At 36.5% G+C, this 18,551-nt stretch overlaps 1 protein-coding gene across 2 annotated transcripts in view; it reads left to right on the plus strand.

Moving 5' to 3' along the window:
• LOC311080148 (Fc receptor-like protein 2) overlaps positions 1-18,551 on the plus strand; it is a 118,951-nt gene that overhangs the window by 75,763 nt on the left and 24,637 nt on the right. The window contains exons 1-6 of one of the 2 annotated variants that reach the window (XM_084109926.1): positions 8,781-8,864; positions 11,814-11,849; positions 12,598-12,858; positions 14,129-14,413; positions 15,776-16,060; positions 17,395-17,727. In XM_084109926.1, the coding sequence (XP_083966052.1) occupies positions 8,837-8,864; positions 11,814-11,849; positions 12,598-12,858; positions 14,129-14,413; positions 15,776-16,060; positions 17,395-17,727 (1,228 nt within the window). In that variant the 5' untranslated portion in view covers positions 8,781-8,836. Of the gene's footprint in view, positions 1-8,780; positions 8,865-11,813; positions 11,850-12,597; positions 12,859-14,128; positions 14,414-15,775; positions 16,061-17,394; positions 17,728-18,551 lie in introns of those variants that run through there. The other variant, XM_084109925.1, reaches the window with a different exon arrangement.

The following is an 18,551-nucleotide window of genomic DNA, read 5'->3' on the forward strand; positions in this document are numbered from 1 at the left end:
GGAGTCGCTGCTTTCTTTGTCTTCTTAAGGCTCTTCGTTGCCTTTTTAGCAGCGGTTTTCTTCACCTTCTTTGGAAATTTCTGAGCGGCGGGTTTATTTGCTGCTGCAGTTTTGGTCTTCTTAGCGGCAGCGGGTTTCTTGGCTTTAGGAGCCGCTTTCTTAGCGGGTGTTGTCTTGGTCTCGCTCCATTTCTTGTTGAGTTTAAGGAGCCGAAGGCGCCGGTCCCTTTAGTCTGGACTAGGATGCCTTTATCTGTCTGTGTAACTTTAAGAGGAAGATAGATGCAAAAGGTTTATAACTCAGTTCAGAATGACACCTTTTTTCACTGTTTCCACCAAGGCAGAACGGTTTTAACTCTTGTCGCTGTTGGGTATTAGTTGTCTATACTGATTACATTGGATTTTGTACCTAATCTTGCATATTTATCTCAATATATAGGCTAATCATAATCTGTTGAACACTTATTATAGTTTTTTCTATATGCATTTTTTTAGGTTTAATAACCATAAAAGTGATATCAACCAACGTTGGCAGGCCTTTAAATAAATGTCATCATTGTTCACAGTCTAAATGAGTTCAGTTTCTCTCAGGTGGTTTAGCAGTAACTTTATAGCGTAAGTCAAAGTATGTTGTGGGTTGTTTCCAAAAGCAGCCGTTCTTATATAGTGGGTCTAACTTTTCCGAGGCCATGGGTGGGAGAAAACTGAAATTAGATTTACAGCAAAACACATCACTTACATTTTCACATGTTGCAGAGGCTTCTTTCGGCTCACTGAAGATGTAGTCACTTTAGCAGCTGCTTGTAGAGCGAATACGACTGTTAAAGTCTTTAGTTTAAGAGGCCTTGTTAAAAAGGTAATTAGTTATAAACCCTCTGATTAAATTTAATATCATATATATATATATATATATATATATATATATATATATATTGATAATGCATATTTCATCTGTGTTTTGGTGTAATTTAATTGCCAAAGTATTCGTTCTTGAGGTACATTTTAAAGTTGTAAACAACATAATGCGCATGAAGCCCAGACAGATTCACCGACAGAACAACTGTTTACGGTTTACTCTAATATATGACACAGCAAGTTTGTTTTTCTTTAATTATTAATCTCATGTCTGTATTTCTTTAAATATTCATCATGTGTCTTGTTAAAGGGGGGGGTGAAATGCTATTTCATGCATACTGAGTTTTTTACACTGTTAAAGAGTTGGATTCCCATGCTAAACATGGACAAAGTTTCAAAAATTAAATTGTACGTTTGAAGGAGTATTTCTGTGCCAAAAATTGTCCTTCCGGTTTGTCACAAGTTTCGGAGTTTTTTTCGAGTATGGGTCTGCGTGACGTCAGTTGGGGCGGAATTTCCTTATATGGGTCCTAAGGGCACTTCTCCCGGAAACCCGCGGGCGCGCGCGCGCATCCATAGACCAGAGCAAGAGAGCGAAAGCAGTACCTCATCAAAGCGCTCTGCTCGGCTTAATTTGGGAAGTCACCCAGCAAGCAATTTTGCGTCTAATAGACGTCTAATAGCCGTCAAAACACAGCCCAGACGTCTAGGCTAAAACAAGGCTAATTTTGGGCTGTCAGTGAAAATCTAATAGACGTCTACACATAGCCCAAGAATAGACAGCTATTGAATGACTACATATATACGTCTAATAGACGTCTAACCATAGCCCAAGAATAGACAATCAGACAGCTATTGAATGACTATATTTATACGTCTAATAGACGTCTAACCATAGCCCAAGAATAGACTAGTCATCAATTAGACAGCTATTAAACGACTACATATATACGTCTAATAGACAGGCAATTTGGGTCTAGGCTAAAACAAGGCTGATTTTGGGCTGTCAGTGAAAATCTAATAGACGTCTAACCATAGCCCAAGAATAGACTAGTCATCAATTACACTACATATACATGTAATAGACAACAAAATGAGGCATACGAATTCTTTTCACTCAAATATAACAGGTTCTCATAAATGAAAATCCATCCAAACTAATTGAATATAAAGGATTTATTTAGAACAATTATATTATAAACTTAGACACCATTCAAACATAAAAATGAACAAATAAAATATTGGAAAATATGTAAAACAACTTAAGATACTAAAATTTTTAAGAATTAATTGTTAGCTTTATATCCATAACCACCACCCCCTGCTCTCCCTGGTGCTTGTTTAAAATGACCAGTTATTGCATTTTTTATTTCCCATTCAGTCGCCGAAGGAAAGTTGGTCATCACTGCGTCTGCCAAATGAGAAAAAGAAAAAAATTATTGCTCAAGAAAAGCATTGATGACAATCATTTTTAACTAATTACAGTCATTCACTTTTGCTAGGATGCACACTAGAGCTGGCCAATATAAAGTTAACAGAATATAGATTGAGACTATATAATTTATATCAATATAGACAATAATTTATATCAATATTATTAATAAATTAATATCAATAATTGAACATTTTTGCCTGCATAATGGTGATGCACTAATTAATTATATATATAATATATATATACATACATATATTTTAGGGGTAAATTTTTTAATTACAAATGTAGGCACGTCAAAAAGCGCGCTCAAATGTAAGAGAAATCATAACAAATCGTGACAACAATCGTGCTCTTTCAGGTAGTGACCATATAGACCTGCATTATATGACTGACTGACAGACAAGAACAGTTTGACCTAAAAATATCAAAATTTAAACTACTTCAGAAACAAAGACACCCCAGATCTTGGATGCCCTTAAGGTAAGCTAAAACATACCAAAATTTGTGAAGTGAACTATCCATATAAATCATTCTTTATCACTTACTCATATAACTCTAATGAACATAAAAATATACTTATAGGGGTAGTTCACTTAAAAAAAAAAAAAAAAATCATGTAAGCATTTACTCACTTTCACTTGGTTCCAAACCTGTATGGCTTTCTTCTGTTGAACACACACACAAAATATATATTTTGAAGAATATTGGTAACAAGACATTTAATGGTAGTCACTGACAAGTGTTCTGTATATTCAATTGCTGTACTTTGTTGACTGATTGCTGGATAATTTGCAATAAACAGTGTCTTTAAATCAAATAAAGTGGATTATATCACTCCAGACCAGTTGTGAGGTTTTTACACTGGCTATCTGTCGGTCAAAGAATTCATATCAAAATACTACAGCTGGTTATTAAATTAATTAACATTTTAAGGCCAAAGTAAATTTCTAATCTTCTGATGCATTATGAACCATCCAGAGCAGACCTCTCAGGCCATCTGGGACAGTAGCCATACTTTTATATCCCCAAACTCAAAACAAAACATGGAGAAGCAGCATTCAGTTTTTATGCACCATATATCTGAAACAAATTCACTGAAAACTTAATGTATGCGGCATATTTTAATTATTTTAAATCAAGTTTAAAGACTTTACTGTTTGCCACTACCTTTTATTAATTGGAAAGGAAAAAAATATTTTTTTATAATTTCTTTTCATGTTGCACTATGTTGCAGTTAAGTTTTATGTAAAGAACTTTGTAAATTTGCATTAAATCAAAAACTATTATTTCTTACTCTAATCTAAAAACAAAAATATATAGGTATCTTTAATAATAATACAAATAGTAATGATAAGTTTCATAGTTTTAGATTAAGGGCACACAGTTGCAATAACACGTGCAGGTAACGTTAAATTGTTGGAGAAAAATAGTACTCTGCAATGGTAATGTTAAAATGTCACGGTTTCTATACATTATAACAACTAACTAATTTAAACAATGAACATAACAAAAATAACACGCATACTTACAAGATCGAAGTAGAAATTGTATGTCGCTCGCCTGTTGCTCTCCGGCAGCAGCCTCGTGTAAAATAAAATTGAAAATGGCAGAAATGTTTATCGCGAGATCTGGCTAAAGTGATCTAGTCGCGCAGTGCCAGTAGTCCCAGTAGTCATGTCTCAGTAGTGTTTCGATTGTGCCATCTAGCGGTTGAGAAATGCAATTGCATTTGATTTAATTTGAAATGATAGACAGTCATATCATAGATTGTGTATGTTATGTTTATGTGTGACAGAAAACATTAAGCTGTGTGAGCGAAAACATTTTTAAGGCTAATATTCTATATCTGGTCTGAATCAGGGCTATAGCCAAGCCGTACGTAGACCAGATTGCTTTGATTTCGCCAGGTGGGCTAAAGCAGACCGCATATAGCCCGTCCAATTAGGAGCTAAATCGTGACTACAGATCGACCATGTCGTGAAATTACACATTGAACCTTGTAGATATCATTACCAATGCGAACGTGATGGAATATCAACCATTTCATGCACTGCCTGGCAAAAAACTACAATGAATCAGTTTTGACTAAAAGTGGGCTACAATAGCCAGGTCTGAATACGAGCTAAATCGTGGCTACGCACAGCCTACACATATAACATGTAAAATAAAGCAAACTAAACAACTTGTAATCACAGTTGACTTTGCTTACATCATGATGGAATATCATACATCTTACAAGTTATTTTGGAAAAAAATACATTTATCCAGATTAAATGTTATTTGGGCTAAAAGTGGGTTACACATAGCCGGACTATATCGGGTCTATATTTAACCGAGACGTTGAAATGACGGCTATTGCTTGCTGGGCAATGTCACCAAAGAAGTGGGTTTTTGGTTGCCAGGGCAAGACAACCCTGCACAGATTCCCAAAGAACCCAGCGTTAAGGGACCAGTGGATGGAGTTTGTTTTTTCAGAGCATCATCAACGGAGCTGTGTAAGACTGTTTGTTCCCTGCATTTCGACGATGATTGTTTTATAAACAAAGTCCAGATCGACGGATTTGCAGATCGTCTAATGCTTAAGGATGGAGCAGTCACAATGATAAAGGTTCGCGGTCGCAGGCGGTGAGTAAAACTGCTTCAAATGTCTGTGTGTTGTTGTTAGCACAGCTTTAGCTTCGCCCACACGGCCCGCCTCCAGCCGCTCGTTTTTTTCCGGAAATATAAATATAATAAAACTAAAGACTTTTTGGAGATATGAAGGATGCAATACTACTCTATAGGTAGCCTACTCAAGATTAACAGGAGATTGAGTGAAAATGAGCATTTCACCCCCCCTTTAAGAAGGTTTCATCCAATCAGAGAGTCATTTAATGAATGACGTCAGTCAGTGCCTAGTCAGCAAGAGACAAACGAAATATGAATGCTCTGATGCAGAAGATTAATATCTCATCTTTCCTTCAGTAGTGGTCTTATGTGAGCGAGTTAATGACAAGAATGTAAGTTGTTTATTTCCTTTTATCTTGTGATGTTATATATGTGTTTAAAGCAGATTTGTGTACTTTATTGAGTTATCACGAGCTCGTTTTGCTCACCATCGCGGCAGCTCGCGCTAGCGCCTAAGCGCCAAAGTTCATCCCTTATGTTTAATATAAGTAATGCATGAGTACTTTCATAGTGTGAGATATATCTCTGGATGGTGATTTATATGGTTGTTTGCCTATATTTGTGTAAATATTGTGTTATGTGCTGTTCCGTATATCGGGTGTATGTTACTGCCTGTAATGACACTATAATGGCGTCTCACATAATTAACTCCATGTGCATCCATTGAACGCCACCTTATGGATTATCTAGGAACTGCAATAACTTTAATAATGTAACCAGTTCTATTTTATTGATTTAGCTGTATATCTAATATTATTGTTATTCTTTATTATTTTCAGACCACTTACTGTTACCACTCACTGTTACTATTCAACCTGAATCAAGAGTAGCCTAAACTATAAACTCTGCTTCAAACTCTGAGTCGTATGTGTTCTTACTGACACACCAGTGCGGATACAAATCCACCTACTCCAGTAAAATACAGTCCTTAATTAATCCTTCATGTCTACTGTATTTTAAAACACTTAGGCTATTAGTCTGTGTAAGTGGCCACTGGAGGCCGCTAGAGGTAATGCATTCACAGTCAGGTCATTCATGTGACTGGGTTGGAGGCTGTGAGCGCAGGATCCTGTATGGCTGATCAACAGTTTGCTCTCGCCTGATTTCTCTCATCTCAGAAGCTCAGGGACATATTTCAGAGACCTTCAAGCTAGCGGCTAATTCAGGAAAGCAGCAAGTCTAAAGTTTGCACCCTTGGTGAGCGGAGTGAGGTGTGTATTATTTGGCTCCATGTATAAGGAAAGGCTTTAACGATGTAAAATTTCTATATTGATGTAAAATGTCTATATTGACTGTTGCTGGAGATTGTTTTGTTGTGTATCTTGTACCAGGAAAGCTGCATGTGTTAAGTGAGCAAATTATTGTTTTATGTGTTGTTATTTTTAATGTTTATTGCACATATCCACAAATGCATGATGATGCACTGTAAAAGAGGTGATGATTTATTTGTAATTTTTTTTTCTTTTTTTTGTAAAAAAAAAAAAAACTGCTAATATCTGAGATATGTGGTGACAAATAAACGGGTTATTCCCAAATATCTACTGACCAAGTCTCTTTCCGGACACCCTGTGGAGGGTTTCAAACTTAACCGGCAATTTACCTAAAGATGATTGTGCTTTCAACAGCCAACCTATTTTATATATACATACACACACACACACACACACACACACACACACACACACACACACACACATACATACATACATACATATACAAGGCCTAATAAAAGAGTTGAGCTCATAGTTGTGGTTTGACTTCTGCTCTGTTTCTGCTCTGTGGTTTTAACCAGTGTAGTGGAAACTTTTATGCACAATCTGCATCTTTATTTTCATAAACCTCTAATTATCATCACAAGATCAAAGATTCAAAGAATTCTGTGTAATTTTCATTGACTTCCCTTTTTTAGAAATCCAACACCATGTTAATTCTTCTCTAAACGGAGGGCAGTGAGAAAGGGTTGTCTAGAAGTGATGAGAGATGTCACTTCTTAACTACCCTTTCCCACTGTATCCTTTTAGAGAATACATAAACATGGTTTTAACCCTCTAATGGCATGAATTTTATGAGAGAAAAAAAATTCACCCCATTTTTTTGGGAGCTTGGGGTTCCCCTTAATATATATTTATCATAAAATGTGTCCAGCCAATCACAAAGTAGTTTAAATTACGTGGTTGCTAGGGTGTTCTGGGTGGTTGCTAGGGTATTCTGGCTGGTTGCTATGCTGTTAGGCGGTTGCTATGGTGTTCTGGGTGGTTGCTATGCTGTTAGGCGGTTGCTATGGTGTTCTGTGTGGTTGCTAGGTAGTTTCTAAGGAATTTTGGGCGGTTGATATGCTGTTAGGCGGTTGCTAGGGTGTTCTGGGTGGTTGTTATGGTGTTGCTAGATGGTTGCTAAGGAATTTTGGGTGGTTGCTATGCTGTTAGGTGGTTGCTAGGGTGTTCTGGGTGGTTGCTATGGTGTTGCTAGGCAGTTGCTAAGGAATTTTTGGTGTTTGCTAGGGTGTTCCTGGCGGTTGCACAAAACACATACATACAGTAACTCACTCACACACACACACACGCACACACACGCACAGACACGCTCACTAACTCACACACACTCACACATGCACACACACTAACTTGCTCACACACACTCATTTCACCGAACAGACATGTCAGCTGATATTATATATCTTTTTTTATTTTTATTTTTTATTATTATTATTATTATTATTAAAACAAAAATAATAAGTAAAGGAGCAGTGTGAGGTCCAAAAAGGTAGTTTGCTGCCTGAGATAAACATCATGCCATCTTGTTGTGGACAATTATCAGTTCATTTGTACTTATGAGTTCATATTGAGTCTCTGATAATTTGAAATTAATATAGTAAAAGATAAGTGAAATATTTTATAATGAATATCTTTGTTTACTTTCTTAGAAACAATCACACTGGGCTTTAAATGTTGACAAATTGCTGCAAATTATGTGAAATAGGATGAAAACACTTTCATGACGAAGATTTTTATCTCATATTACAGAAATAATGTTTTTAATAAAATAAAAAAGGATGGAAAATATGAAGGTTCTGCCAGGATTTAATGACATTAGATTACTTGTTTATTCAATCCTCATGTAAAACAAGCTTTATTAAACAAACAAGCTATTTCAAATGCATCCACTTTATCAGCAACAGGGATTGTGATGTTGACTGCAGATCGCTGGTCGACAGCTTGTGTGTTTCAGGGTCCTAATGTTCTCCAGATTCAGGGTCTGTTAACACACATTAAGGAAACTTTTTAAAGGTCAGGACTCATTTTCCAAAAGGCCCTATTAACTTTATTAACTTACTACTACTAACCCTAACCCTAACCCTAACTTAAAGAAGCTCTGGCCTTTTGTGATTCTGTTTCTCCAACCATCTCTTCAGCTCCATCGAGTCGAGGCCTGTTATACTGAGAGCCGAAGCGCTGAGGAACAGAAAACACCTTTGACCAGCAGCATTTTAGTTTTTATGGAACGACACTTTATGATATAAAAGGCTGTATATTTCATTCACTGATATGTTGTAGAGTTACATTAGACACACATTAGATGTCACGTGGTGATTTCACTTTAATCACTGTCTGTCTTCTATGTGTGACTGTGAACGAACACAATAACAGTGAGAACAATCTCCATCAGAGCTGATCTGGAAAATATGATTTTAAGTAGATGAACAGAGCTGTGACAACTGGAATAAATTAGTAGCTAAATATCTTAGACTGGATCTCTCTTTTCTTTATCTGTGTATTTCTGTGTAGAGTTTTGTCTCCTCCTCCCTCGTCTCTTCTTTCAAACACAGGAAGTGTGTGTTTTAACACTCAGCGCTGTTAACACAGTCTATTAATGTGACAGTATGGGCTCCAGTGCACTGCCTCTCATCTGTGAGTATAAGATCATATTCTTTACTATCTTCTGTTTTCTGTTCCTAATGCATTGTATTCAGCTGAAGATGGGATATAATAATGATTGTTGTGTAGGAGAGTCTATGAATCCACAGTCTCACTGCTTATTGTATTATTTATTGATCAGATTCAGTGTAATGATGTTACGTGTTGATCAGATAAAGAGGTTTATGATGCATTTATCTGTGTGATGATGCGTGTGAAAGATGGAGGCAATGTGTACATGTACTTTTGCTTAGTTTTGTTGTAACATCTTTCCTCCCATTTCAAGTAGTTGAGATAAATCTGATGTATTTGTGTTGATGTGAGTTAGTGTTGAATGATGCTGTATCTTTAAATAATCTCTCCATCAGAGACTCAGAGAGTTTGAGAACAGAGACCGAACACACACTCATCTTCTCTATCACTTCTCTTTCTCTCTGACTCTCTTATTGAGAAATAACTGCAAAATGAATTTGGCCAATTACATTTCATTTTTCAAACAAACAGTTTATCAAACAAAGTAGAGCTTTTCTCAGAGCTAACTTCTCTTTTCTGAGAAACATTTCAGTTTTTTTTAACCAGTTCGTCAGAATAACCACAGGTTTCCAGATCAAGTTCATGACGTCGACATATGAACATGTTCCACCAATGCTTGACCATCAGAAAGCATCTCAGACTTTTGTTTACCTTTTAATCATATTTATTTATTCATATTTTGCAAAGCTAATACATTTTATTTTGACAAATGTCTTGATTGAAAACTGTACATGAGATTTATTTATTTAAATAGCAAATATATTGATACATGTTTAATGTGGTTTAAGGGCTTTTTCACACTAGCTTGTTTGAGAGACTGCGAGCGGTGAACACATTAAACTACTGTGGTCTGAATATGGTTTGTTTTTGGGTCCTTTTAGGAGGAACTGAGATCATTTAGTGATGACATATGAATTATTTCTGCCGAGGCGAGAGCTCTTGAAGTGCTGAAACACACGAGGTGTGAAAATACTCTTAGACCAGAAGCACGAGTTCACTTGCAGCAGCTTTTCTTTCTGGTTGTGGTTAATTTCAGCTGTAGGCACTATATCCACATTATTTTACTATAAAGTCACAATTACAGGTGTGCACAAATATTCAAAACTGTTATTTCTTTTCAAAAAAGAAAATACAAAAAATACAAAAAAGTAAAATTCGAAGTGAATCCATGATAAGTCCCCCCCCCCCCCCCCCCCCCCAAAAAAATAAATTAAAATAAAATTAAAATTAATTAAATTAAAGTGTACTATATGTGAAACACACTAAGTGTCCAAATTATTTTTGCAGCCACTATAAAGTTACAATGAAGTTGACGGTGCCGACGTCAAACAGGAAGTGATGTCGTGTGTAGTGATGGGATTTATGGCTCTTTGAGGGGATCCGGATCTTGGCGATCCGTTCCTTTCAAAGAGGAAATATTTAGTCTTTTTAAATATTTAGTCAGTTTTAAGAAGCCAGCTTGGGGGCATCTCAGTTTATCCTGGAAATAATCACTGGGAGTAATGATGAGGTGAGATTTGTAGTCAAATAATTAAAACTCAGATATCACACACCAATATCTGAGTTTGAATTATTCTGAAATATTGATTATTACCTCATTTGTCATGAACTGGTTGCACAACATCCCTCTGCTTAGACAGTGACATCACTATTTTGGATTTACCTTTAGTACAAAGTGTGTGTATGTGTAAAGCTACGTTGACTTATGTTATTCATACAATACCTACTCACAAATAAACATCAAAAACAAAGCCGGCTGCAATGAATTTCTGTGCAAAACAGCTTTTACAAACACTTCCACACAAGAACATTTTGATAGAAAACAAAAAATATGTAAAGTTTTAAATATATACTGTAGATAAAATTAGAATAAATAAAATGGAAATGTCTACATACAGTCTACTATGACTACTATTACTACTGTAAACTTTGCAAATAGGACATCAGCCCCTTCTATCATCATGCTGTTAGGCAGTAGCACCCCTGCGCTGGGTGCGCCCCTCCCCCTATAACTGTTCTGTCTCGCGGAGGAGCTAATTTGTGTGCATCTGTGTGAAACACGCATAGGAAAAAAATAACGACAGAAAGAACGGCGCCCCTCCAGCCGCGACTCGGCTCCCATCGTTCATGTTTATGAGCCGTTCAAAAGAATCGGTTCGTTCGCGAACGTCACAACTCTAGTCGTGTGTCTCAAACACTTTGACCTGATTTGGTTCTGAAGCTTGTTCTGTTCCAGTGAAGAATCATTGATGTGAAACGTTAATCACATTAATGTTAATATTTAAAAGTGTCTTTATTCATAAAGTGTATCTTTATGTACTGTGATGTAATGCATTGTAGTGATGTGAAAGGTGCATGATTCTATATTATTTATACATGTTTAATAGTGTCTTAGAGTTAGGAACATGTTATACAGGCAAAATTCAATAGGGAGCAAAAATAAAAAAAAACTTTAAAAAAAAAACACAAAACAAGAGAACAAGAAGAACTATGAAGACAGTTACAGAAATACACTGACATCACATTTATTGATGAGTATAATGGCATATAATGTTGTATGTTGTGAAGCTCAGTGGTTCAAACTGCTGCTTTATTGTTGAGCATCAGTGAATCAGTGAATCAAACAGTGAATCAGTGAATCAAACAGTGATTCAGTGAACCAAACAGTGATTCAGTGAACCAAACAGTGAATCACTGAATCGACTCTCGTATCAGTTCACGAGTCCTGTGACGTCATCGTGTGTGATGATGTTGAATGCTGGAGAATAATCCATCAGTTCTCCAGAATGAGCATCACAACAGAAAAACACGTTCAGTTCATGTAGAATAAACTCTAGACATGTTTCAGTGTGTGATTTACATTGTGTTGAATGAATGGAAAAGCTTCATATCTGTTTCTTCTGCTTTTAGTGCTGATGTCCCTCGTTCACTCTGGACTCAGTCAAGGTACTGTCCGTTACTGCAGTACATTTTAGTTTTTAACTAATATGAATTATGTTGTAGTAGTTTACTGTATATGGTTTACTATAACCATATTGTCTTCATGGATACATCAGGATCCCACATTTGTCTGTTTGCTGATGTTGTTTTGCATATTTCACAGAATAATCTGACTGTAGTTCCTTATGCTGAAAAACATTACAGAAATCTGCTAATTATTCAATCAATCAAGAGTCTTGCAGTTGTAAATTAGTTCAGTCAGACACTGATTTCAAAAGATCATAAACCACTGGATAAAACAGAAATGAGTTTTGCACAGTGAGTTTTATTTGCATGTTTCTGAGTTTTTGCTGCAATATTAATTATTGACTGTGTGTCATTAAGATCTTGAGCACCAATGCTAAGCTTTATTCATTCAGTGTGGTTTGGTTGAAGGGCTGGAAGAGAAAAGGGCTTGAGAACAGACAGACAGAAGTTAGTAAGTTCAGTTCAGATCTTTAAACACTCAGACTGTAAACAGCATCATCTACTGGTCAGAACTGGAAGAGCAATAATACAAAGGACATGCAGACTGGATACATACATCAGTTTCATTTAGTTTTTACCAATACATAATTTTTTTTTATGTAATCATTACAATTTACAAGCAAACTAAGTTTTTAATTTAAGTGTTTTTCTCCTGATGAAGTTTTGAGTTCATGACAGTGATCTTGATACTGCAATGCTTTTCAATATTTACTTCTGTGTTTCTCAGTGAAACCTGTAGTGACGGTGAAGCCAGATCAGCGTGTGTTCAGAGGAGAGACAGTCACTCTCACATGTGACATACAGAGAGGAGGAGACATTCAGAGATACAGCTGGATTAGAGATGGAGACACTGACTATACATATACTCCAACAGCAGATTACAGTTTCACAGCTGACTATGCCAGTGGTAAATACAGGTGTAGAGGAGAGAGATCATACTCACACACATGGACAGACTCCAGTGATGCTGTTACACTGACTGTATCAGGTGAGTCTTCATATTCACAATCACATCTGTTTATTGATCATTTAAATGTAATATTTCAACACTTGACATATTCTTCAGCCACATCTTTTCTTAACTATTAACTTTTTAGTCATTATTCAGTAACTGCACACGTTTTGTGTGTGTGTGTGTGTGTGTGTGTGTTGCATGTTTTGTGGAGGTTTTGGTTCATTATAAAATCATGTAAATTGTGATTTTCCAGTGTTATAGGAAATAACGTCTCCATCTTTAATTTATGTGTGTCTCCATCTTTGATATTTAGTCACTGTCACTATGGTTACAGGAGATATTCATGAATGTAGAAAAGGACATTTTTGTTCCAAGAACATTTTTAAAACATTTTTGGTTTGGTGATGGAGACTGGGTGGGGGTGGGGGGGGGGGGGGGGGGGGGGGGGGGTTAGTTTGATGTTCCTGAAATATTCTTTTGACCTAATTTGTATTAACAACTCAAAAGTCCTTCTCAAAAAAAAACTTTACTAATTATATGGGGAAAGTTATAGTGATGTGACAGACAGCAAAATCCTCAGTGTTGAATGAACTCAACGTCTAAATGAGTCCAAGAGTGTTAAAGATGAAGAAACTACAGTTTTTGTGCTAATTTTGAGAACATTATTAAAGACCAGATAACATTGAACAAACATTTTATTAACGTTACTGGAAGAGTTTTTGTTCATAACTTTGAGAGATCCTTAACGTTAGCCAAAGTTATGATAACGTTCCCTGTTAGCTGGTTATGGTTGTGGTAAAAGTATATTTATTATAAAGGCTCAACACAAAATGCACAGATCCAGCGGGCAAAACAAACTCAGTGAAGATCTCAACCACAGAAACTGCCAAAGGGAAGAGAAAGTTTCACACACCAGCTCCAATAATAGAAACATGTATTTCATGTTCTCAGTGGCCATTAGACTCGACACTCGAAAACATGAAATAAATATATTTACATTATTTTATAACTGTGTAACAAACTGTGGTTTGCCAACTTTCTCTTCCTTTTTGCAAATTTATCACCATATATGACCAAGACCAGTGTAATGTATCTCTGTCACAGAATGGCTCCATGAACTAAATCCCTCTGGAAACCGTTGGTCAAATGCTTTGCTCAAAGACACAATAGTGATGGTTAACAGTTCATTCACTGCAGGGTTTATACCAGCAACATTCCCATTTACAACCGAAGGTCCTTCTGAACAATCAGTTTTATTTCCTGAAAAAGCAGTTTGAGTCTTTATGTTTCTGTTTCTTCTCAGATTTACCCACATCTACAGTGACTGTGACACCAGACAGTCCTGTATTCACTGGAGAAACAGTCAATCTGAAGTGTGTGATAAAGTCTGATCACAGTAACTGGAGATATGAGTGGTATAAAGACAGTGTAATATTACAGACGTCTGATTATCGTTACACTGTAAACACAGACACTCTCACTATCAGAGGAGCTACTGAGTCTGATCAGGGTCAGTACTGGTGTAAAGGACAGAGAGATGGAAGACCAAACTCATCAACATCAAGCTCTCTTTATCTCTCTGTGAAGGGTGAGTTGAACATCATTGTCCTCCTAAAAACTTTCACTACAATCTTTCCACTGATGTCTGTGAAAAAGGGATGCGCTCGACAAGCTTGTGCGTCTCGTAACAGCAATATAGGCGTTACTATAGTTTAATATTCCAATAATTAGACATTTACTTTTGATACTTTCTATTGTTTTTTGTTTGTGTTTTTTTTTAACCAGCTTTTGTATCTCCATTATACTCTCTGTTGTCAGTTTCTCTGTCTGGACACAAACACTGTACACACTGCACACACACTGCATTAGTATCGGTTGTTGGTATCGGAGCATTTTTATGAGTATGAATATGAGAGCGCAGTATCGGGCCGACACCAATACTGGTGTTAATATAGACCTTTCTCACTCGTGGTTATGGGCTCCAGAAAGGCCGCTGTGAGTAAGTTCAGTCACTCAGAGCTCATGGTGAACAACACACACACATTCTCAATCTCACAGATCCTCAAATCCTGGAGTCACCGGCTGTGTCTCATTTCGAAGGCTGAATCCTCCGGAGGTCACATTTATCTGCCGCAAACGTCATGAGGCTCTTCATCTCAGTAAACTGACCATTACATTCCCATGAGGAAACTACAACAATTCACACTTCACTAGCAATAACGCTCAGTTTTATAATGGTGACTGTCCTGAAATAAGACGTTCTTTATGACGTATGCGGCCGATAAATGTGACGTCAAGAGGACGCAGCTTCGACACGAGACACAGATCCATGAAAACAGACGCTAAGAAGCAGAGAGTCGTTCTTCTCCTTTCAATAAAGCAATTTACATTCTTAGAGCATATGTGCAATCATTATTATTTTAAACTTATCTATTAATCTTTAAACAGTTTTTTATTACTGATTAAACTATTGAGAAGTGTATTACTGTGAACACAAATTATATTGTTTTTGATGGTTTCAATAAATGAATAAAGAAAGATTGTCTGAACTAAAGACAGTCTGTGCTTGCAAAGATTATATGGCTGAATAAGTTTATTTTTTATGTCTGGCCTTTTTTTAACATGTTATGTGATGATATTTATCATATTTATTATTAAAAAGTTGAGATTATCCACTTACTCATCCATAAACTTGCCCGGGTCTGTCACATAACCTGTTAAAACTATGAATTATAACTAATGTTCCCTGAAATTTCCAGAGACTTTAACATTATTCTTTGAAAGCTCTGGAATTTTCTTCTCAATCTATAATTTTGTTATTCTGTTTGGTGGGTTTATACCAGCAACATTCCCATTTACAACCAGCGTTTACAACCGAAGGTCCTTCTGAACAATCAGTTTTATTCCCTGAAAGAGATGTTTGAGTCTTTATGTTTCTGTTTCTTCTCAGGTTTACCCACATCTACAGTGACTGTGACACCAGACAGTCCTGTATTCACTGGAGAAACAGTCAATCTGAAGTGTGTGATAAACTCTGATCACAGTGACTGGAGATATGAGTGGCATAAAGGCAGTGGAATATTACAGACGTCTGATTATCGTTACACTGTAAACACAGACACTCTCACTATCAGAGGAGCTACTGAGTCTGATCAGGGTCAGTACAGGTGTAAAGGACAGAGAGATGGAAGACCAAACTCATCAACATCAAGCTCTCTTTATCTCTCTGTGAAGGGTGAGTTGAACATCATTGTCCTCATAAACTCTCTCTATTTATGATCACACATCTAATTGAGAGTCTTTGACTGAGATGTTACGTTCACACTAATAATACGGTTCTCATTATTATCATTAAGTATTTAAACGCCATCATAAAAACACTGCGCTCATTACACATGATATGAACCAGCAGCTAAAATACTTCCAAAAACATATTTTTGTATTTAATTATTTTATCTGTGAATCTTTGCACAAATGCTGTGCTTTAGACTGAGCGTTACAGTTCATCTCTTTTGAGGCTTTCAATCTGTTTAATTTTTTGTGTTCAAACTTGAAGGAGCAAAACTGAATGAAACTGAATGCAGAGATCTGAAATACATTTTAAAGCTGAAGTATTTTACTTGAAGTGTGATCTTATAACAGATAAAGACGTCTCTCTGACGCATGTGAACACAGACCTGAGAAACAGCTAAAAAGAAGTGCTGTGTTTTTGGCCGTTACACACTTTAATTTAAAAATATTTTTACATATTTCCATAGATATATTTTTGTGCACTTACTGAAGTTTTTATACAAATGCAGCTTTGCTTTGATTTTCAGATGATCCTGTCGTCGTTCTGTCTCTGATTATGAATGTTGAAACTTTGAGTGTTGGATGAAATTAATCTTAATTCTAATGTTTGATGATGTTGATCAACTTTCATTATCTCACCTGAAAGTAATAATACTGTCATACTTTAATCTCCCTCATGTCGTTCCAAATCTGTATATTTTTCTTCTTTAGATTTTTCTAATATATATTTATAATGTCCTGATCGCTATAATAATGAGATGGTGAACTTTCAGAGTTCAAAAAGGACACAAAAGCACCATAAATGTGTCATAAAATAAGTCCAATTACTCTATATGACAGAAATCATGACTAAGAGAGTATTTTAGTGTCCATCATCCTGTCCAGAGACACAGTTTAGAAATAAAACACACAGTCTCTGTTTACTGACAGTTTACAGTCATCTCTGATCACTGATGTTCTGCAGAAGAAAAATAAAAGACTGTCACTGTCAAAACTCTGAACACTGTGACCAGAAACAGAGACAGAAAGTTCAGACTGTCCAGTTATTTCACAGCAGAAATACAGGATCATTTACTGAGTTTTACAGAGGAAAATAAACTACAGATGTTTGACAGAAATCACTCAAAACACAAAGTTACAGGTTTAATAATCACTGCATTTACTAGTGGAAATAAAGTGAGTTTATAGAGAATCTTTAAGCTCTAAAAGTTCTCAAAGGAATTTGAATGAAACTATTTAGTTGACATAAAATATTGAAATATTTGTCTTTCTTCTCAGGTTTACCCACATCTACAGTGACTGTGACACCAGACAGTCGTGTATTCACTGGAGAAACAGTCAATCTGCAGTGTGTGATAGAGACTTACAGTGACTGGATCAGGAGAATTTACCAGAGATATAGTCCATATTACTGGTCAGATCCCTGGAGATATGAGTGGTATAAAGACAGTGTAATATTACAGACGTCTGATCATCGTTACACTGTAAACACAGACACTCTCACTATCAGAGGAGCTACTGAGTCTGATCAGGGTCAGTACAGGTGTAAAGGACAGAGAGATGGAAGACCAAACTCATCAACATCAAGATCTCTTTCTCTCTCTGTGAAGGGTGAGTTCAACATCATTGTCCTCATAAAAACTTTCACTGCAATCTTTCCACTGATGTCTGTGAGAAAGGGATGCGCTCGACAAGCTTGTGCGTCTCGTAACAGCAATATAGGCGTTACTATAGTTTAATATTCCACTGATTAGACATTTACTTCAGATGACTTTCTATCTTTTTTTCTTTTTTAACCAGCTTTTGTATCTCCATTATACTCTCTGTTGTCAGTTTCTTTGTCTGGACACAAACACTGCACACACTCTACACACTGTACACACTGCACACACTGTACACACACACTCCATTAGTATCGGTTGTTGGTATCGGAGCATTTTTATGAGTATGAATATGAGAGCGCAGTATCGGGCCGACACCAATACTGGTGTTAATATAGACCTTTCTCACTCGTGGTTATGGGCTCCAGAAAGGCCGCTGTGAGTAAGTTCAGTCACTCAGAGCTCATGGTGAACAACACACACACATTCTCAATCTCACAGATCATCAAATCCTGGAGTCACCGGCTGTGTCTCATCTCGAAGGCTGAATCCTCCGGAGGTCACATTTATCTGCCGCAAACGTCATGAGGCTCTTCATCTCAGTAAACTGACCATTACATTCCCATGAGGAAACTACAACAGTTTACACTTCACTAGCAATAACGCTCAGTTTTATAATGGAGACTGTCCTGAAATAAGACGTTCTTTATGACGTATGCGGCCGATAAATGTGACGTCAAGAGGACGCAGCTTCGACACGAGACACAGATCCATGAAAACAGACGCTAAGAAGCAGAGAGTCGTTCTTCTCCTTTCAATAAAGCAATTTACATT

The sequence above is a fragment of the Abramis brama genome, assembly GCF_963993115.1.
Source record: "Abramis brama genome assembly, chromosome: 3".
Lineage (NCBI taxonomy): Eukaryota > Metazoa > Chordata > Actinopteri > Cypriniformes > Leuciscidae > Abramis > Abramis brama.